The following is a 22,227-nucleotide window of genomic DNA, read 5'->3' as shown; positions in this document are numbered from 1 at the left end:
CTAGAACCCGCGAGCCACGACTACTGAAGCCGGTGCGCCTAGAGCCCGTGCTCCGCAACAAGAGAAGCCACCGCAATGAGAAGCCCGTGCACTGCAACGAAGAATAGTAGCCACTCACCGCAACTAGAGAAAGCCCGCGTGCAGCAACAAAGACCCAACGCAGCCAAAAATAAAAATACGTAAAATAAATTTATTAAAAAAAAAAAAGAAAGAAATGGTATGAACCCAGGGATAGAAAGAAAAAGGACAAGAGTGCTTGGAGAGTGGTCAGTGATACATTTTTGGCTGGATCCCGGATCCACCTCCAGTGTTAGTAAATAGTGAGAGGTCCGTGTGGACAGTGGGGGACAAGAGTATTTGGATTTAAATCTTATTCACTGTATTCCTTGGGCAAGTAGATTCACCTCTCTGTAGCAGAAGCTGCCAATGCCCATATCCCCTCAGGGAATCAACACTGTTCCAGAAAACTGGCAACCTGCTTGCCTCTGCAGAAGGCTGACAGCATGTGCTTGGCTTACGGGTAGGGTAGGGCAAAGGTGCTGGGGAGTTCACATCTCAAGAGCAGCCCTCAAGCAATGACGTATAGGAGTTCCTTGGCCCGCGGTGTAGAGCCCTGTTCTGCAGTCTCTCAGAGGGTCTGCAGCTGCCCCCTGTGGTAACCCACTCATTGTCCCATTATTGATACGCCTCTCTTGCTGTTATCACAAGCCCTCTCCCTCACTGAGCTTTCTGGTGTCCAAGTCCTTGCCACGTGGTCGGATTTCGGAGAAACCCAAACTAGGACATTCTTTAAGTCTCAGTTTCTTCATCTGTCACATGGGGATAATAAAGCCTACTTTGAATATTTGTTGTAAGAGATAGATGAGATAATGGGTTAAAGAACGTAGCAGGGTACCTGACATAGCAAAGGCTTGAGAACTACTGGTTGTTCAATACATGTTAGAGATCCATGAATTCTAGGCCATCTGATAGAGTGGGAATGGCTGAAAGGTTTTAGGTAAAGGGGTGCTTTGCAGAAACTCCAATGGCCTTCATTGGAGGACTTGGTCTTTAGTGGAGGATTCTGGACTTCACTGTAGGATGGAACAGTGCAGCCCCCTAGTGCGCCTCAATATCCATTTCTCCACTTGTTGCAAGCACGTGAGTGGACTCCACATGTCCGCCATGTGACTAGTTCTGGCCAATGGCTGTGAGTGGAAGTTAGTGTGTCACTTCTGGGACAGAACATTTAATTGTCAGAGTAAGATCATCCAACACCCCCTTCTCCTTGGAAAACTGATGAAATTCTAAAGAGTGGAGCTTGGGTCATTGAGTAAAGAGGCAATGGAAGTCAACCCCTAGAATCTATGATAACCAGGTAACATAAACCACAGGTAAATTTTGTTTTAAGCCACTGAGATTTTCTAATTGTTTGTCACTGTAGCATAACCTAGCTCACCCTGACTAATACAGATGGCGAGGAGGCAGAACGACAGAAGGAAGGTTAGTTAGGAGTCTATGTTAAGCCTCGAGTAGGAAGAGTCTGAACTAAGATCTAGAAACTGGAATGTGGAGGGAAGGAAATAAAAGGGCAATTTCCAAGGAAAACAAATCAGCAAGTAGGGGAGAAGAGAAAAGGACTTAAAGATGACTCCTGGGATTCAAGCTTGGAAAACTGGAAGATGGTATCTTAAAAGAAAAAGGCAAGTCTAGAGGAAGAGTGGATGTTGGAGAGGCTGGTTTGATATAAGACATGAGTTTAAAGACGTTCTACTTTATACAGTACCATCAAAAGAAACCTTCTTATGCCCCCTCTCCACAGAAGGCAGGAATTGGGGGTTAATAATGGGTAAGCAACAAAGGGTTTCCCTAGTATTTCCCTCATAATAATGTGTGGTGATCATGGACCCAATTATAGGACATAATGATGGGATGGCTTGTACTCAGGGCTCTTGGCTTATAACCCAGTACTCTTCCTACCCCTTAAAACTGCCCCAGTATTGAAGAAATAACACACATCTGGTCTACACAACCAAAGGAGGGGTTACTCAACAATATGGTTAATGTAAGATTGTCTAGACAACTGAATTATGTAACTTGTAAGGAAAATAAAGCAAATGCTTGTCATCTTTTTCCTTCTTATAGTTGAGAATGTTTTACCACATGAAAAATTAGCATTTAGGTTGCCCTAAGCTTTATTCTGTAACCAAAAACTACCACTTCTCTCCAAGAACTGATAGGAGCCCTATATTTTCTCAACTTGTGGACCAAAATCTCAGGAATTGAAAACTCCACTCTCAACCTTAAATATGAACTCCTCAATCAGACTCTTTGATAAAATTTTATGAAATTATTTAGTTTTCCTAGTTAAAGTTCAACTGCAAAATAAGGGCTTTCTATTTGACCAGAAGAAGAAAATAAATAATATTAAAGTGGAGGTCCTTTCTTTCCCAGCAGTATGTTTTTTTCATTTTCCAATTTTCGAAATGACCGTCTTTCTTTCGTAAGCTCAGAAGCTACAGCTATTTTACTAATTATACTAAAAGTCCTAGAAAATGTCAAGAAAATTGAGTAATACAATAAAACAGCCTTACCATGTATTTAAGACCTTTTATCTTTAACAGTTTCTTTTTAAATCTCTAGACCATCTAACGTGTGCACTGAATTTCCATTTACGTAAAAATAAATTAATAATGGTATATATTAAGAAATTATACTGAAAAAGAAGTTCATAATGTATCTTTCAGCTTTATAATTAGTTCTGTAATCTTTAATCAGATGATTTAAATCTAATATAGTTAAATTACAGACTAAGTTATTTCTATTTCCAACAGGAATCATTATACCTTTGGAAGTCCACAGAGCGTTAATGAGTTTTAGAGAAATGACGATATTTCTTATTCACTTTATTCCCAGCAGTTAGCACAATACCTGGCATATGGTCCTTGCTAAATAAACAATCGCTGAATAAATAAATGAATATGTAATCATGAGTAAGTGATTGGCAAAAGCACGTTCATTTGTCATTGCTCCCCCCCGCCCCACTCAGGGGCTGAATGATACTCACTTCTGTGTCTCAACTCAGAGCACTGATTCATTTTCTTCTATCAGTTGGGTGCCCATTCTGACTGGATCGATCCTTTGCCTTACAGTTCATTAAACAGAAATGTGCCTGCTTCTAGGGAACATATGATTAAGGACAAGGACGACTGACCTAAGAATCAGAAGATATAGGGTCAGGTCCTGCCACTCCTGTGACTCTTTCTGTGTAAAGAGATGTGTAAAGGAGATCATTAAACCTACTACAAACTAGGCTCTGTGCTAGGCACTTCATAGGCATTATAGGCTTTAACTCATGAAACTCCAAAAGGTAAAGGATTTATTCACATTTCACACATAAAACAAAAACTGACCTTCAGAAAAATTAATGATCTTGACCTAAAGTCACAAGTCTAAGAGGCAGGATTGTAAAATAGCTCTATCTGACTCCAAAATCTATCACCAGTAGCAATGCTAATGATATAGACAAGAGTTTTGCCAACTCTGAACACCATACACATAAGAACTAACATCATAATCTGTCAGTCTCCTATATTTCTATCGTTGCCTTCATAGATACTTCTTGTCTGACGGCAACGAAAACCACTTAATATATCGGTGGAGTCCTTCATTTGCCTGATTTCTGTGGTAGGCTCTGGCCAGGCCTGCTGTGTTCAACCCCTTCTTGGTCTATTTAGATCAGACCTGACTGTCTGAGCATGTTCATATGTTGCTCATCATTTCATAGGTGCTAAGTTACTGTTCAGGAGTGATACCTGCTCATGGTTTTATAAATTTGGGTCAATCAATAGCAAGATGGTGCTGGTGACACAGTACCCTGCACTCAGATATTCAGTCCAGTGATCTAGCTTTCTAACAGCAATTTTATATCCATAAAAGCTAAGTATGCTGGAGTTTCAGGGTCTTTGGCTGAGGATTAAAGAGGCTTTGTCAGCTCCTACTCAGGGCTTCTCATGACCTGGCAGGACCTCCTCTTGACTTGGCCACCAAGTCAAATGTGTCTTCCTTGCGGAACTGGAGATTTGGGAAGTTGTGCTTACCTTACACCCCACCCCTGGGCTGATACCGCATGATCCACTTGGCTGACAACCCATCATTTGTGCTTATTGGAGAGAACTACGAGATGTAAAAGATCTGGCTGTCAGAGTTCTCATTTGGGTCAAGTTTCCAACCCATCCTCTGCAGGCAACTTCAGCTCCGGAGAGGCAGAAAGAAATGACTAAGAAGAAAGCCCAGCTCTGTCACTCAAATTTCTGCCTGTTTCTTCATCCGCAAGATGGTCATGAGATAAGATCTACATCTAAGGGATGTTAAGAGGAATAAAAGTATATTATTTCTAAGCACTTGAAATAATACTTGACATGTAGTAAAGCTGTATGAGTCTTTAAGGTTTTTAAATTCTGACATAGTTTACTAATGACTGTTTTTTTTTTTTACATACATGTGTCATTAGAGAAGACACAGGTTCACGGATGAAGGGTACTCAACTCACTGAAAAGCATTTCATTGATTTGAACTCCACCAAGGCCAAGTTAGTTGACAATTTCATCAGGGTTTGGCAGAAGCTTGTGTACAGCCTACTGCAAAGAAATTACCTGTGCAAAATACGAGCTTGAACAAGTGAGCAGGAAACCTGTCTTAACAAACCCAAATGAAACAATTTTTTAAAGTACTGTGAGCAAAAGAAAGTCCTACTTACTTCCTGTATTAACCAACATCCTAGATTCCCTCTCAAGTGTCCTTGATACTGATGGCCCCAGTGCCCTGGAAGGCTTGCGCTGGCAGGGCTCCACTCTCTGTGTGGCCCTTGGGCATCCACTCACCCCACAGCTGAGTGGTATGCTTACCAAGGGTCAGTTGCATTGTTCCCGGTTGTTATTTTAATTACATGGCCTTCCATTCTGTAAATGGATGAAATACAAATATAACAAGAAAAAATTGTTTCTGTAAAAACTAGGTTGACTGCTTTGGGATAACTCAATAAAGGTGTTTTCTAAGCAACAACTGCAGCTACTCTAAAAGACTGAAAAATCTGGAAGCTTGCTATACTCAGATAATGCCCTATTGCTTCATGACTAAGAACTCCAATCAGTGGGCCCATGTTAAAAAAAAAAAAAAAAAAAAAAAAAGAAGAAGAAGCAGCATTATCCTTACATCCAAGCATTGTCAAATAAATCTCCCACTACTATCTCTCAACTGAAAATAAAATGTATCTATATTTAAATTGTCCCCTTAACTGACTCTTCCAATTAACTGACCAATCCAAATTGGAGCAGATAGGAGAGTTTCTACCATAATTATATGAGAATAGTTACTCTTTTTTTTTTTTTTTTTTTTTTTTTTGAGGTACTTGGGCCTCCCACCGTTGTGGCCTCTCCCGCCGCAGAGCACAGGCTCCAGACGTGCAGGCCCAGCGGCCATGGCCCACGGGCCCAGCCGCTCCGCGGCACGTGGGACCCTCCCGGACCAGGGCACGAACCCGCGCCCCCTGCACCGGCAGGCGGACTCCCAACTACTGCGCCACCAGGGAAGCCCTGTGAATAGTTACTCTTGATAACAACTTCGAGGCATGTGGGAATCTTAGTTCCCTGACCAGGGATTGAACCAATACCCCTTGCGGTGGAAGCGAGGAGTCTTAACCACTGGACCACCAGGGAACTCCCTTATTTTTCCTTTAAGACAGAGTTATTGTCATTACTTTAAAATAGGAGCAGAATGGGGGTTCTAAGATATGGGTCAAGTCTACAATGCTTTCTATGTGTGTGTATTTTGGACATAGTCATATATGGCCCATTACCTATATCAAATGGAGAGCTTGAGGGATGACCTCACATCTGTCTAAGGCTAACTCCCCTGGACTTGCTGTAACACCCCCATCTTTGTTGTGTTTGGAAATTGAATCAAGCTATTTGCCAGGACACAAGAAACTTTCATCAGGAAAAAAAAGGTTATCAATAACATTAATAATGAATACAGACACCATAGAGGCAGCAAACAAAAGAAAGCAGCAGGCCTGGTGATGTGCATTATCTGAAGGCTCTGGCTGACTAGGGTTCTGGCAAAATGTGGCCCTCTGCCTGTTTTGTAAATAAAGTTGTATTGAAACAGCCTTATTGAAACATATGTAAATTTATTTACATATTGCCCTTGGCTATTTTTGCTTTACAATGGCAGAGCTGAGTAGTTGCAATACAGACCCAATAAATACAAATGAAATAAATAACATATTCATTATCTGGCCCTTTTCAGAAAAAGTTTGCTAACCTCAGCTCTAAAGGATCAATTCTGTACAAGTCAGTCTTGACAAAGAATGACTGTAATTGTGTTTTTAAAAAATGTCCTGGAACTTCGCCATAGTGGATTAATTCCTCAAGGTTATCCCCAACAATGAGAAGCAAGCCAAGTGATTAACTAAGCCACTGACACTGTCTTAGGACACAACTTTCCCCTCAATTTCCCCTTCAACGGTGCCTCTTAGAAGGATTCACTTAAAATCATGCTGTGGAAATAATTTCAGATGGGAATTTTGATCCTATACAAATGTACTCTTTTCTCTGCCCTAATACCACTGTCTGTCTACCTGTGGGTCTCTGTGGCTTAGAAGATGGTGCTTCTCACAGACCCTGTATTTTGGAGCAAACAAGGAGCTGAGCTGAGAAGGTAGCTTGGGCTGCCTTTTCATAGATCATTTGTTTCTCCAGTCATGGCATTGTCACAGGAGCCTGGGCTAAGGGTTCATTACCTCTAAACACACAAGCAAGACCAAGTTCAAAAAGAAAGAGATAGTCAATGAACATAGAACATGAGTCTTTACCTACCCCATGGTCATAGGGGTGGTGGGTCTAGTAGACAGAGCACTAGGTCAGGGGTCAGAAGGCTTGGGTCCTGGTGCTGATTTTGCTACTAACAAGATGCATGACTCCAGGCAAGTGACTTACCTTCACTAAGCCATATAGGTTTAGACAGCTACCCCTAAGGTCCCTTCTAGTGCTAAAATTTTTGGATTCTACGATGCCGGCCTTAGGAGACTGTGCTGTTACCAGTGCTTGGCACATAGCAAGCACTACATAAATGTTAGCTGTCACTACTGCTTTGTGAAGGCACAAGGCATGCCTTTAAATGTAAATGTGGGTTCTTCCCCACTGTAACAGTCAACAACCTAAACTCAAGTTCTAAATAACAGAGCATAACCATAGGCAATGAAGACTCCAATTTCTGCTGGCCTTCTCAATTAGCACAAATGAATAAAGCTTTTAACTGGGGGGGTAGAGGGTGGTTGGTGGTGATGGTAGTTCTTGAATCTAAAACCCAAACCGTCACCCTTCCAACTGGAGAGCTGGTTTAATCAAAAGTCCATTTTGTACTGCAAGATAAATTTTTTCCCCTGAGAATCTTGATATAAGTTGAGACTGAGAACTCGAATTCCTTGGAATATCCAAACATCTTTCCCCTTCTTCTCATAATATATAAACTCCTTGTGGGGGCAGGGGAGGGAGCAAGGTTGTCCATCAAAATGGTAAATGACATTCAGTCTTGAGTTTCCAAATATAATTCGTCAATTATGGGTGTAGAAGAACTGTTAGTACCCACCATAATCCCTCAGGCTTCACCACTTCAGAGCTGGCCAACCCACTTCTAGCTACCAATCTTTGCACCTTTTGGCCTAAGAATTTTCTCAGAAGACATAGAAAACTGCTCTACCCATAAGCCTGGCAGGCCAGAAGTGTCAGGAAATTAACACCCATCCCCGAGCAGCCCTCCCCTGGTGACAGATGGAATTGATGTAAGTACCCCAGCTCTCTCACCCCTCAGGTAGGAAAACTCTGTGCTATGTGTTCTCTACCATTTTCTAGAGTTTCTCCCACGAGTATAAGCTCTAATCATCACAGTGTTAACCCACTTGATGAGAAAACCTTCATTGACTGCCTTTTCAGTGGACTCCCTGTCTCACTTTCCCACTCTTTTTTTTTGTTCTGTTTTGTTTTGTTTCACCTTTCATATAACTTATTTTAATTCAAATCTTTATCCTATGGTCTGTTCCTGGGAAATCCAAAGGAAGACAATAGGTGTTGCCTAATTAATTCTTTAGAGTTTGAATAATAAGCATTCATCTGTAGAATATCAGGTACAAGATATTTATAGCCAAGAAATCAGAACAGAGTTGAAAAAAATATCATCATCATAAAAACTAGCAACAAACCTAACAGAAGTGGGAGAAAGTCCAAGCTCGCCATGGTCTTCCCCTTTAGGTCAAATTCCCTGGAGTTGTAAGAGGTTAATTTGGGTTCAGGGGGCTTTCTCGAGATGAAGAATTATCTTCCAATCATTTCATATGTGTTCCAGAAACCTCTGAGTTCCTAGAATTTCTATTACGAACCCTGGACATCACTGCAATCATTTCTCAATACCACACAGCAATGAATAGGTCAATCTCAATGTGCTCTTAGCCAAGAAGCCAGCAGATTTGGGCCCAGAGGACAAGCTCATTCTCAAAAGATCAAGGTTTCTATGGCTCTTGCAGTTACTTCATGAATTTACAGCAGGCATCCTTAAGCTAAATCAGACCTGATCCTCAGAGAGTTCTGAATGCAAGCTAAACACAAATCAAAACCTCATGGTTACACCTAAGGAGGAAAATAGTAGAAACAGAGCATATTATCACAAAGCAGTGGTACCAAAGGTAGCAATTAGGGTCCCAGCAGGAAGAAGAATTTACTTAATCTAAAAAGACTGTAATTAAAAGATATCTTACAGAGGTATGAACAGCTCTGAGAAAAAACTAGGGCTGTGGATGCACCCAGAGACCAGCAGCAGTGAAATGCTGCCGGTACCCAGGACAGAAAGTACAAGAGGAGAAAATACTGTTCCTGGCGCCAGCCAGAGCTGGAAGCCAAGGACAGCCAGGAGATGCAGTTTTAAAGAAATGCAACTGCTGCCAGGAAAGCAGCACCAAAGCAGGGTGGAATCAGGCAAGACGCACACCAGGGTCTCTCCGCTGCTCTCCTCTCATCTCCTTCCGGTGCCTCTCGTTAGCTGAACCCAAAAAAGCCAAAGGGCAAAGCAGCCTGACTGATGCAGTAAGGCCAGCCCCAGGCAGCAAGGAGCAGGGCGGAGAAGAGCAGAGAGGAAATGTGGAGGGAAGAGCAGGACGAAAGTAGAAAACCCATCGTTATCTGGGTGCAGAGCAGAGCATGTCGGACCCTCACTCTGTGTGGGAAAAACTTTGTAGTCATTTCATTTGTTTCCTTCATACTTAGTTCATCTTTTCCATCGCTTTATTATGAAAATAATCAAACACTACAGAAAAGTGAAAGAGTTTTAGAATGAACATGTGTATAATCACCACATGGATGCTACCGTAAACATTTTACTATACTTCTTTTATCACACATATATCAACAATCTATCCCTGTCTCCATCAGTGAATCTGATTTTTGATGTATTTCAAAGTAAATTTCAGACATTACTTCCCCTTAAATGCTTCAGCATCATATCATTTACTTTGTTCATTTTTAATTCTACTACAATGTAGTTTATTTTTCATACATATATATATGTATGTATGTGTATGTATATATCAAGAAATTAATTGGTGAATGGGTCAATCAATTGGTTGCTTTCAACTGGGCCCCCCAGGAGCATTCATTTTATCAGATATGAAAGTCCTTACAAAACAAAGACCAGAAAAACCTTTGCAAACACTCTATCTTTTGGCTGCTTTACTTTCCAGGGATTAAAGAATTGATCTTCGTAAGTAAGCCAGGGTCAGCACAATAAAACTGAAGAAGACTTGAGTACTGTTTTCCTCCCAACCTCACAGTCAGATCTCGTTATGAGAGATGGACTGGCTCTATCCCTTCCCCTGCAACCTGACGTTTTCTATCACACCGCCAAAGCCATTCCCACATACATCTCATGTTCCTTTGCTTTCAAAGACAACTGGAAGAAGGAGGGGAACTGAACAATGGACTGTTTTAACTCCTCCTCCCCCGCTATCTTTTTTTTTTTTTTTTTTTTTGCGGTAGGCGGGCCTCTCACTGCTGTGGCCTCTCCCAGGCCCCGGACGCGCAGGCCCAGCGGCCACGGCTCACGGGCCCAGCCGCTCCGCGGCACGTGGGATCCTCCCGGAGCGGGGCACGAACCCGCGTCCCCTGCATCGGCAGGCGGACTCCCAACCACTGCGCCACCAGGGAAGCCCCCCCCGCTATCTTTTGATGTATGAGTAAACAGCATTATTGCCTTTGCTTCTTAACCTTCCAAAACGATAAAAAGCAGGTCTAAGGCAGCCCCACATGTTACTTCAAACTCTACCTCTTCTCTGGGTATTGAAAATGACATATTTCACAGTGTGGACTTGATCAGATGCTCCTTAAAAACCCACAATTCCAATAGCCCCTGGCAGCATGGAGGTAGGATTTAAATTATATACTGCTACAGACTGACTCCTGGGCCATTTCCTTCTCTAAATCACACTGCAGTGTGGGTTTTCAAATGTCTTCTCAGGTTGAGAAAAAATGTTGGCACAGAGAAATGACACCTTTTCTGTACCATGAGGGAGGAAGGAAGTGAATTTGGGAGCTGAGAACACGATCAAATTAATCACAACACGTTAAAAAGTATTTGCCCCAAACGAGGCCATCGTTTTCCACTGCATAGCTGTCTGGGAAAGACCAGCTGAATGCAAGACACTCCAGCAGGCATTGGAGGGGACACACAGGTGAAGACATCACAGGGCTTTCCTTCACGAGTTACAAATCTAAGACAAGGCATGGGTCAGTACATCAAAAACATAATACAAGACAAAATGGAAGAAAAGCGTAAGGGCTTCTGGCTGGGAGGGTACGTGAAGACCTCACAGAACGGCACTGAGCCGTGCTTGGAAGGGTCACTGCATTTCCTTGGGCAGAGATGAGGGAAGGATTTTCCAAGGGGATGGATCAACTGGACAGGTCCACCACTGGGAAGCAAAGAGGAGGACTGTGGAAGCGCAAATAATCGAGCTTGGTTGGAATACAGATTATGTATTCAGTGAGAAGACAGGAAAAGGAAGTGGAGGCCATACTCTAATAGACCTTGGATGCTCAGCTTTAGAATTTAGAAGGCAGTAGAGAGCCAGAAAGGAATATTAAACCCAAGAGTGACAGGATTAGAACTGCATTTTAGAAGGAGCATTCTGGCAGAGAGTATGGTTGACTCAAAATGGGGAGAGAGCAGATATCATAGAAATAGCATCTTTTATACTTGTTATCTTAATACCACTGTAAAGAAGGTAGCTAAGGAAAATTTTCTTTATATTCCAACTGCAATTAACCTCTTTTGGGGTACAGAGCCATATAGCTGATACATGAAAATCTATCACTACTATAGTAGCTATATAAAATCTTGATACAGGATCTTTCTTCTTGGTTTAATACAAAGGCCAAAAAGGATGTGAGCTATTTTTATTAAACTCTATGCTGGTTCCAGATCTTTTATCAATAAAATGAACTTTATGACTGATCTAGACACCAAAAGTCATCATTTGATGATATAAACTTGAAGAATCTATAATATGAGATTAAGGAAATGAAATTCCTTTCAATTCCATTTTCACGGGAGCCTAAGCTCAATTATACATCTGTGTCAATGTTGTCAATATTTGCGGTTATATCAAATGTGGGAAAACTACCATCTCTACCACTACATAAACTCTATAAATCAAAAAGAACCTAGTTAATATGGACTAACTTTGGAGTGCCCATTATGTACCACATGTCTAAGTACTTTCCTAGCTGCATTTCCAGTCATCATATTATTTCACTGATTTATCAAATAAAACCCTTGTGGTAGGTATTATGAGCCTTAAATTTCAGGTAGAAATCTAAGGTATAAAGAGATTAAATACTCTGTCTGGGATCAGGCAGCCATCAATTTTAAAACTAGGATTCAAACCCATGTCTGTTTGATTGGATTCTTGTTACAACTCCTCCAAGCTTCAGGGATGTGTGTTATGTGTGTAGGTTGTGGCCAAAGCCCATCAATTACTCTAAAACAGCTATCAAAGGAAGGCCTCTTTTTCCAACCTAATGATTTACTTGTTTAACTACAGCCATTAGGAACTCCTAGAACATCAAAAAGATGCTGAAGAAACTACCAGAAAGCCTTGAGACTTGAATGATAAACCTTGAAATACTCACATTGAAGGTGTAGCAAATATTATTTCCAATAAAGAAGATGGCTAAATAGTGGAGGAATGGGAAGCTGGGAGGAACAACAAAGCCAGGCTGAGTATCCTGGGTGTCCCTGAGACCCCAAAAGGATCTTCTATAGGAGACACTGGGAGGATTCTGGAGCTATCCTCCAGCCACTACAGCTGCTTCTCATTTGCAAACAGCCCCTCAGTCATCACGTATTCCGCAAAACACACACCAACCAGTCAGGAGTATGACTGAAAGCAGTACCAGTTCATTCTACAGAGTGTCCTGTGACAGGCATGGAGCCTCTGCAAGTAAAACGTGGGTGAGTCTTGTTGGCAAGGTCCCTCCTGGCTGCAGAGCTAGACTCAGGGCCAGCACAGCGACCATGCTCTTATCCATCAGCTGCAAGAAAATCTCCGGATTGATGGGAAGCATCAGGGGTTACGGGTTGACAACCTGGGTTCATGTCCTGGCTGTGCCTGTTTCCTCTTTGCTAAGTCATCAGCTCTTGACTTCCCAGTGGGGCAAGGGTTACAAGATCAAACGAGTTCATTTCTCTAAAAGTGCTTTGAAAAGTGCAGTGGTCCAACAAAATATATCCATTTATTTTGGGGGGATCATCTTCATCCCCATCAAAGCAGGCTGTGGTGACTAAAAAATGATTTTTATATTTTAAGATGCATCTCTCACTGAATAAATTATTCTACCATGAATACTCCTCTTTGTTATGGGATACAAATAGAAGGAACTTCTAGAAAACTGGTAAAAACTGAAGTTCTAGTTGACATTCCTTAGAAATTCACTCTAACCCACTGAGTCGTTATTTTACCTTTTAAAAGGGATTTATTTTACTTTTTGTAAAATGTAGGAAATATGTAGCAACAAACAGCATGTAGTCACATAAACATAGACCTATTTTTGGACCCTACTGCAAAGTGATGTAAGTCAATTTGGCTGCCTGATTTTTAGGATCTTCTATTAAATCATGGTAGCCTCCAACAAGTTAAGATAGGCGGTAACTATCTGCTTTTCAACCACGTTGTACACTACAGTGAAAGCAAATTCTAGGCCAAATTCTCCCACACATACGAACAACGGATGGACAGGAAGTTGCAAAAATTCTCAAATAACTTACTCTTATAACAACCCTGTTTGTTCTTTTAGGAACTCCAAAGCACTGCATGAGAGACAATCCACCATGTCTGGTCCTTGTCTTGCTGTGTACACAGCTGAACTACATTTCCCGACCTCCTTGCAGTTAGGTTGAGGCCCTGTGACCGCGTTCTGGCCCGACACATAAACATCTCCCACACAAGCCTTCTTTCTTTTTACCTTCCATGACACCTTGGAGGCCCATTTTAAAGATGGTGGGAACTTCCCTGGTGGCTCAGTGGTTAAGAATCAGCCTGCCAATTCAGGGAACATGGGTTTGATCCCTGGTCTGGGAAGATCTAAGCCCGTGCAACTAAGCCTGTGCACCGCAACCACTGAGCCTGCATGCCCCAGAGCCTGCGTGCCGCAACTACTGAGTCCACATGCTGCAACTACTGAAGCCCGCGTGCCTAGAGACCATGCTCCACGACGAGAGAAGCTACTGCAATGAGAAGCCCGTGCACCGCAATGAAGAGTAGCCCCCGCTCGCTGCAACTAGAGAAAGCCTGCGTGCAGCAACGAAGACCCAATGCAGCCAAAAATAAAATAATTTAAAATTAAAATAAAAAATAAAGATGGTGGCATTACAAGATGAAGGTATTAAAGACACAGTGACTCAGGTTTTTCAAGTCACCCTTTGGAGAAGGGCAGCCCAGGAGAGCTGCCCAACAAGAAACGATCACTTTGGACTTGGAGTAAATGAAAAATAAATCTTATGTCAAGCCACTGAGATTTAGAGTTGTTTGTTACAGCCGCAAGCAACTTGCTGAGGCAGATGCATCAGGGTTTTAATGGCAGGATCAACAAATCATCCAGACGGATGAGGCAAAGGAATCTACTGTTAAGTGAGGAAGACACAGGATTGAATGGAGCTCTGGCCCGATGCCAAAGCAGCTTGACTGTTGGGCTTACTGAATTGTTAAATTCTGTCCATGCAAAAATAGAGGGGCATGTACAATCTTTCTAGCCAATCACATATTTCACCAATGAAAACATTATTTCTAACATAATTTGTGTGTGCTAATTAACAAACCCTCTAGGCTGGAGTTTTGATAGCATCACTTGAAATATCTTCCCAGCCACCTTTGAGAGTAGACATCATAGTAAAGTTCTTCAAGTGGTAACTAACCAGCCCTGGAGTGTAGACTCCTGGCCAGCACAGAGGTGAATTCAAAATATTTAACCACTGGTATAACACAGCCACCAAGACATTAAAAAAAGATGTAAACTCTTATGCCAGAGCGGTACCTTCTATCCTGGATTACTTCAAATGTTAATTAAGCACCCCTTAGGGTAGAGATTAAAGTAATTCACACCATGACTGTTTATACTGAAGTATTTAAAAAATAAATTACAAGCAAACAAGCGTCTAGCCGTCATCCAGTTTATTTACGTCTCTGCTCACTCTAAGAATTACCAGCAAAGGATCATGGGACCTATTCCTAAGTGTAAGATTAGATCAATAAAATTAGCCATCTGTCCAAGGAAGGCTTTAAACTCAGGTTGTATTTAAGTATTATGTTTCCAACTGCCCAGATGCTACAGAAAAGTGCCTGCTGATACAACTCCTTTTGCACAATGTAAGCCATTAACTGGCTAATATCAACTTGTTGCATCAAGAGAAATAAATAGCATTAACACTGCATTAAATCTGATTCGGGATTTTGGGTGCCCTGTCAGCAAACACAAGTGTTAAGATTTAAATTGCTCAGGATTTGCAGAGTCAGACAGAGAAAGAATCTTCAAGTGTCTTTACGGGGATGGGGAAGAAGAGACTGGAAAAGAGATCAAAGCTTCAGAAAGTGTGTCCTTGGTGGGTCTGGTTGGTTAAAGTAATAATAATTAGTGTGAGTATTATTAGTTAGTAACATCCCATCTTTGTGTAACACTTCAGTTCTTTCAAAGCACTAGTCTGCTTTATTTCCTTTGATTCTTAAAATAAGCTGGTGGGGTTATCTGGGGTAAGTGGGGTTTTTTTTACAACTCTGGAAGTGCACGAATCATTAATAAGAAAAGGAAGAGCCAATGGAGCCCAGTCTCTATCTTTCTATGTCACTGGTAGTGGCTCATAAATTACTCCAAACTGATGATCAATGAGCAGACCCTGACCCTTTCTTAGCTCTCTAGCTTCATGGAGATTTTCACAGACTCCCAGTCACATGTCAGCCTGGATAATTCTCTTTCAGGAACAAAACCTCCACGTGACAATTACCAGAAAAAATTGTCCATCACCCTTGGGGATACTGTTTCTCAAAAGAATCTACTCCAGCAAGACCACAAACCTCACAGCCACATTTCCAAACCCCAAATCAAGGCATGTGGTTGACCAAAGAGTCTTTCTGATTTGTCAGTTTATCTAAAAATTTGTACAACTCAGTAAAATTAGAATTATGCTATCAATCATACATTAACGTGTACAAGAAAGGATAAAAGTACATGAACTCGGGCTTCCCTGGTGGCGCAGTGGTTGAGAGTCCACCTGGCAGATGCGGGGACACGGGTTCGTGCCCCAGTCCGGGAAGATTCCACATGCCGCGGAGCGGCTGGGCCCGTGAGCCATGGCCGCTGAGCCTGCGCATCCAGAGCCTGTGCTCCGCAACGGGAGAGGCCACAACAGTGAGAGGCCCGCGTACCACAAAAAAAAAAAAAAAAAGTACATGAACTCATAAGTGTCTATGTTAATTATTCTGATGCCTGGAAATACACACATTCTTCTCCCACCCACACCCTCTTCCAGATTAAACAATCCCAACTTCATAAACATTGCCTTCAAGCTTCTGGCTTCTAATCCTTTTTTAATGCCTTGGTATATCTATTACCTCATTTAATCCTTAAATGGTAGGTTCTTTCCTTACCCTATTTTTACAGACAAGGAAACCCAGGTTTGCAGAGCTAATATAACTAGCCCTATGTCACCAAGGAACTAATAATAATAATAAAAAAGAAGTGTCAGAACTTGAACCCAAAGTTGTCGAATAGCAGAGTCTGTGTTTTCACCCAAGCCTTCCAGCTTGGCCAGGAGAAGCCTGCCTGAAAGAAGGAGCTGCGTGGGAGCGGGGGTGGAATGGGCCTGGGGGAAATGAGGGGCAGGGGCTGGTCATATACAGCCTGACTTCTTTGTTGATGCTACTGAAGGGTGTCCCGCCGTGTGCAGCCATCTCTCAATGACGGGGTTACTGGGAAAGAGGGTGAGTAGAAGGACGACCTGCCCAGAAGAGATGTCCTTCAGGGGCCTTCAGAGGACCTCAAGTCCCGAATCCAACCTTCGGAAACCCGGCAGAGAATCTAAACACTGGGGTTGTTTTGGCTGAAATACAGATGCTTGCTGTCGAAGTGGAGGCTGTCGGGGTACCGGAGAGTACCTGGGGTGGAGGCAGGGAGGCTATGCGAGGAGCCCAAGTTCTCCTCCGTCACGTCCCTAAGTGTGGACTGTGAACCACATGCGCCAAGTGACCTGAGGCTCTTGTTTAAAAAAGCAGATGTCTGGGATGCACTCCAAGAATTCTTATCCACATAGAAGTTCAGCGGTGACTCGCCGGGGTCAGAAGTCTGAGATCCGCTCTGTGCCAGCTCTGGAAACGGCGCCCTCTGCTGGCAGCAATTTGATTTGATTTTCACCTGAGTCTCTCTCTGCCCCCAGGCCCAGACCCCCAGCCCATGAGATCGGGATTCTTCAAGGAAGCAAGTGTCTTCCAGCTCATTTCAGGAGGCTGAAGCACACTTTGGGGTCCTTCTTCAGAACGACCGTTCACAACCAATGCAATCAAAGATGGGTTTGGGGGGTTTCTCCTACAAACTGCCATTCAGTCTCTGCAGCATCTCCTCACCCTTTCCCTTTTTTATCCCTGAAATAGCAGGTGCACTTCTAATACCTGCAACTTGCTGTGACCAAAACAAGTGGCAAGGGTCTTGACCAGCTCAAAATATTCTCTGTTGCAATCAAGATATCACGTCACTCATTTAGTCCGTTGGGAGAAATACAGTCCTGCTTGCCTAGTGGGTCAGGTAGGAGAAGACAGGAGCTCCCGAGGATAACACTGCAGGAGTTGAGATCCCACCTCCACCTCAGACACCTGAGTCCCTGTTTTCCAGAAATCTACCTCTGGTTCACTGGACCACTTTTGAGCTACAGTAACCCGTGGACAGATGGACAGCTACTCCCCAAAGAATTCTAAGGTTATTAAAGCCCTGGGCTCAGGGAAGCAACAAAAAGCAAAAACAAAAACAAAAACAAAAAGCGAAACACCACTCAGTTCCTTTCTGGTCAAGTCACTCTCCCATGAGAAAGAATTCTGAGAAAAAAGTACTGCCTCATGTTACACACATTTACTCCTGACCATGACCTCTCTGTGTCCCTTTACCTCATAGAGGATCACAGGAAAGAGAAAGAGAAAGAGAGGCAGGGGCTTCTTTATAGGGATGAGGTATGATGTGGAAACAAATGGGAGGGTAGGAGGGCTGATGGAAGGAAGGATCGGAGGGAAATATTTCCGCTATGGTGCCAGAACTGCATTGGACACTAGTAGTTAGGTGCTGGGGAGAAATATACATAATCCCTCTTACGGTGTTTGTCGCTCCAGTTTTCATCAAGAAGCAAGACAATCTGGCTGAGCCTTGTGGAGGAGCAGGGTTGGTTGGAAAGGGAGGGGTGACATCCGGAAGAGCTGAGCCCCCCCAGATTACATGCTTTGGGAAAGGGACTTGGGTGAGAGCTTTGAGTGAGGACATAACCAATCTCTTGTGAATTTCAGGTTATCCTGGGTGGGTGGGGGAAGTAGAAGAGGATGAGCCCTGACCTTTGCCTGACCCTTTAGCCATTCAGCCTCACACTAGTAGCAGCAGAAACCACCTAGAGGTACACGTATTCCCCACCAGCAACCGACAAGGCACATTGCCCTTGCCCTAACTCTGCTCTGCCCCTCCAGTCTTTTGTTTTTTCTTCTTTCTGAGTTTCCCTGGATCTTTGTTTTAATCCACTTCTTCAGATAGAGAAACACTGAGGGAAAAGTGGAAAGGAAAAGATTACAGACCTACATCTCCCTCCGCAAAATGACTGCGGATCTCCAGTCCTCCAGAGGAAAACCTTGAATTCTGAACCCTGACCTTGTCCCACTGACCCTGGGACCTCAGGCAGCCGGAAAGGCAGAGGAAAGGCAGGGCCCTCACGCAGCCCTCCAGCCCCTCTCTCTGTGCCAGAGAGTTAAGCTAACACCGTTAAGTTAGCAATCTGCCTGTGGGAACACACGTGGCTTGACATGCTGGTCCCAGCAGATGTGTCTGGATTTCCTTCTCCCTCCCCCCTGCCCTACATCAGAGGCACAACAGTCCTCCCTGCATGTCCTGGTAAGACTCTGGGTATGGGAAGAACTGGAAACCACTCAAGGGGGTCTGGGTACTAGTCCAGCTGAGCTTCTGATATTAACTTGGGCAAGTCCCTTGGTCATGCTCAGCCCAGCTGTACAATAGGGTGTTTCACTTCCTGCCAGGTCTGTGATTCGAATTTGGGAGGCCCCCCCCATTCATCCAGGGGGAAGACGCCCTCCCTGAGGGGTTGCACACCTCCCCTAACCAGGCTGCTAAGGACTCCTTTCTGCTCCTGGGTATCAGAGCCTGAATTCCCATTCAGGCTCTTACTAGTTGGGTGACCCTGGGTGAGATATTTAATTTCTCTAAGCCACAATTTCCCTTCAGTTAAACAGGGGTAATAATAATACCCATCTCGCAGACCTGTTGGGTTGATTAAATAAATCAGTATGTGTCAAGTTCTTAGGACAGTGTAGAAAGCAATTAATTAATGCTCATTATTATTTAATTTGACTTAACTTGCGAACTGTTCTTTCTTGTGAGTCTCAGCAAATGCAGAGGTTTCTTTATTAACACTCAGTGACAGAGGAGTAGCTATCTTGGTGGAGGGAAAAGTTGTCTATGTTGGACCCAAATGAGACTCATAATTGAAGCTGCTGCTTGGTTTTTTCTCACCAGAAGTAGATGGGGATGGGAAATTTTCAGGTGGATTTTGAATCCAAGACTTCTCCAACAAAGCCGAACTTGTCAAAGGGAGATTTAGGGAGGGTGAGGAGAAAGACAGGGTCATCCAAATAAAACAGGACTGTTGCAGTACACCTTAGGGGTAGCCATGCCACCTTCAAAGTACTGCACACAAATCAATTTCTATTGAGGAAACAAGGTACAAAGAAACTCCTGTATGGATACTAGCAAGACCTGCTAGTGTCTGGGGAAGATTATAAATCAGCTGGCTGCTGGCTGCTGTTCACATCGGAGCCAAGTGGGGCACATTCAGTCTTTAATCTGGACCAATTCTCCGGATCAAAAACTAATCTTTCCAAGAGTTGTAAATGAGCCCAGGAGGATATTTGCCCCCAAAGTTTATGAAGCAGCTGTCATTTTAATCTGAGCAGCCTTCCAACCTGAGAGCCAGTGTCTGGATAAAATTATAAAGTAATGAAAAACTCTCCTAGGCTGAACCTAGTCCAAACACTCCTTTTACCTCAAATTTGATATATTTAATGTGCTAAAATATTTAAAATGTAGTTTCCACTATCAAAACCCTATCTATGCTTCAAATAAAACCAAAGAGACCAACATGGCATATTCATGGCATGAATAACAGAATGAAACCCTGGATGAACCAGGTAGGAAGTATCTGTAGGAGAGGAACTACAGAAAATAAGAAAGGAAACATGGTGAACCATATGAGCAGTTTTTACACAGCAGGCTTTTGTGAAATACTTTTTTAAAAAATTCTGCTTAAACGAATTGAAATCTATCCTTAAAAGAACACTACATACACTGCTCACCCTTAAGAACTACAGGTATAACTATGGCATTGTTCAAAAATTGTGACTGGATGGTTTTATGTAAATAAACCCACAGAATGCAGATGATCACGTGTGGGTATCTTAAGGAGGAAAGTTAGAAAGAAGCCCTTCATTGAAATCCTTGAAGATATGTGTCTGCGTGCATGTAGGAAAGAAACAATTTAATATATTATCACCTGGGACTGCTGCTATTTTCTCCAAAGTGAATGATCAGTGGGACTGAAATCGCTCATAATTTAAGTGTGCTTCAGATTATAATAACAATTATAAATTTCAAGGCAGGTAGCAAGGCACAGGTGATAATAGATACAGCTTGAAGAGTGAAGGCATCTTCCAGAGCAGAAAGGCAACAAGTCATATTTCCAAGTGGAGAGACCCTGGAGCAGTGAAATTATTTAAGCAGCCATATGGGAACCTGCCAAGATTATTTTCTTTGCCCTCTGATAAATTTCCCCCGTTTGTCTCTTTCTAACAGCAACATTATTTGTGAAGACAAACTGTGCTTTCTGCAAAGTTTTGCAGACTGCATTCAAATAGTTATATTGTTTTCCATTGTTCATACGATGTAATTACTACCGTAAGACAACCCGGTTTGCAAAGTAAACTAAGAAAAAACAGATTTTTCAGAATTCTAAATATAGTCTCAGCAAAGAGGAATAAAAATCATTATCCGAGAAAGTGTTTAGAACTTTCTTGCTTAGAATGTTCTACTTTGAATAATCTCACCACACAGGCCAAACCAAAGTAGGCAAAAACACAGTAAGACTTTCTACCTGTGTAACTAGAGAAAATGCAAGTTAGTATGTTTCGAGTTCTCAGCAGTTCACTGTTAATAGCCCACAACGCTGTACATCTTTGTTTAAATCGCAGGGCAAAGACAGGAGCTCAAATCACGGTAAAAATTAACCCGTTGGGTGCTCCTTTCTGAGAAAATGGCCCCAGAGTGGAAGAGGATCCTAACAGCAGAGGCCACATCCCTACATAGTGCGTGGGAAGGACTGGAGATGGGCATAGGGTACACCAGACAAATCTTCAGACACTTAACAGGAAATCGCTGGGCTCTGAACAATATGAATTCAATAAGCTGTTTAGAGACACAGGAGGAGCTGTTTGACTTTTCTTGCACAGTTGCAATCCTTGTAATTGAGACAGCGTGATCGCTGCCCCAACTCTCAGCTCTCTGTGGTCAAATACAGAGCCCTCCACCTCTACTGTGTCTGGAAAATAGATCATTCTTTTAACAAACAAATATCCCTGGAACCGCCTGTCCTGGGAGGGGGAGGGCGAGGCTGGCGTCTTTTCTCGGCTCTGGGCAGAGAAGAACCCAGTTAAGTGCCGCGGGTCAGGGGTGGGAGAGGCGGTGCGTTGCCCGCTTTGGGTCCTCGCTAGAGACGGGGACCTGGGCGCTCCGGACGTGATGCTCCCGGGAGCACCGAACGCATTACCTGGTTTTCTGTGAGCTGCTCTGAGCGGCACAGCGCCGGGTCCGAGGCTGGAAGCCAGGAGCAAGAGCCGGAGCAAGACGCCTCGGGTTAAATCCATTTCACCGCGGGCGCCTCAGAAGTTTCACCAAGTCCTGGGCGCACAGGGAAAGGGCGTCTCCTGAGATACGTCGGGAGACGGGGCCCCCGCGGATCCCCTGACCGAGGTGAGGAGGCGAAGGGCTGAGGGAGCTGGACCAGGAACCACGGAGGAGTCCACGGAGGCAGGACAGCAGCCGGGAGGTCCGCGTGCGGGAGTGAAGCGGGCTTCGAGCAGCAGGGCTTTTCGGGCGGGGCGGGGGGGAGGGCGGGGATGGGGGCGGCGAGGGAAGCCGACGGGGAGGGACTGGCTGGCCGCGGGAGAGAGGGAGGGAGGCTCGACCGACCCGGGGATGGAATTACAATCGAGTGGAAGTGAGAGGGGCAGGCCCTGAGACAATTTACTCTTCGCCCACCTCCAGGGCAGAGAGCCCGCGCGTCACCCCTCTAGTGACCCCCAGCTCAGCCCTTCCCGACTGGTGACCTAGATTGGGGCGCTAG

General features: G+C 43.6%; 1 protein-coding gene across 1 annotated transcript in view; it reads right to left on the bottom strand.

The window, feature by feature from the left end:
- The window catches only part of EGFLAM (EGF like, fibronectin type III and laminin G domains), a 170,472-nt gene extending 148,724 nt beyond the window's left edge, over positions 1-21,748 (bottom strand). Inside the window, exon 1 of the mRNA XM_065874357.1 lies at positions 21,652-21,748. Coding sequence (XP_065730429.1) covers positions 21,652-21,748 — 97 coding nt within the window. The remainder of the gene's footprint in view (positions 1-21,651) is intronic.
- Positions 21,749-22,227: the final 479 nt, after the last annotated feature.

This window comes from Phocoena phocoena, chromosome 3 (genome assembly GCF_963924675.1).
Source record: "Phocoena phocoena chromosome 3, mPhoPho1.1, whole genome shotgun sequence".
NCBI lineage: Eukaryota > Metazoa > Chordata > Mammalia > Artiodactyla > Phocoenidae > Phocoena > Phocoena phocoena.
Note: the sequence above shows the minus strand (reverse complement) of the source record. Positions and strands in the feature narration are given on the sequence as shown.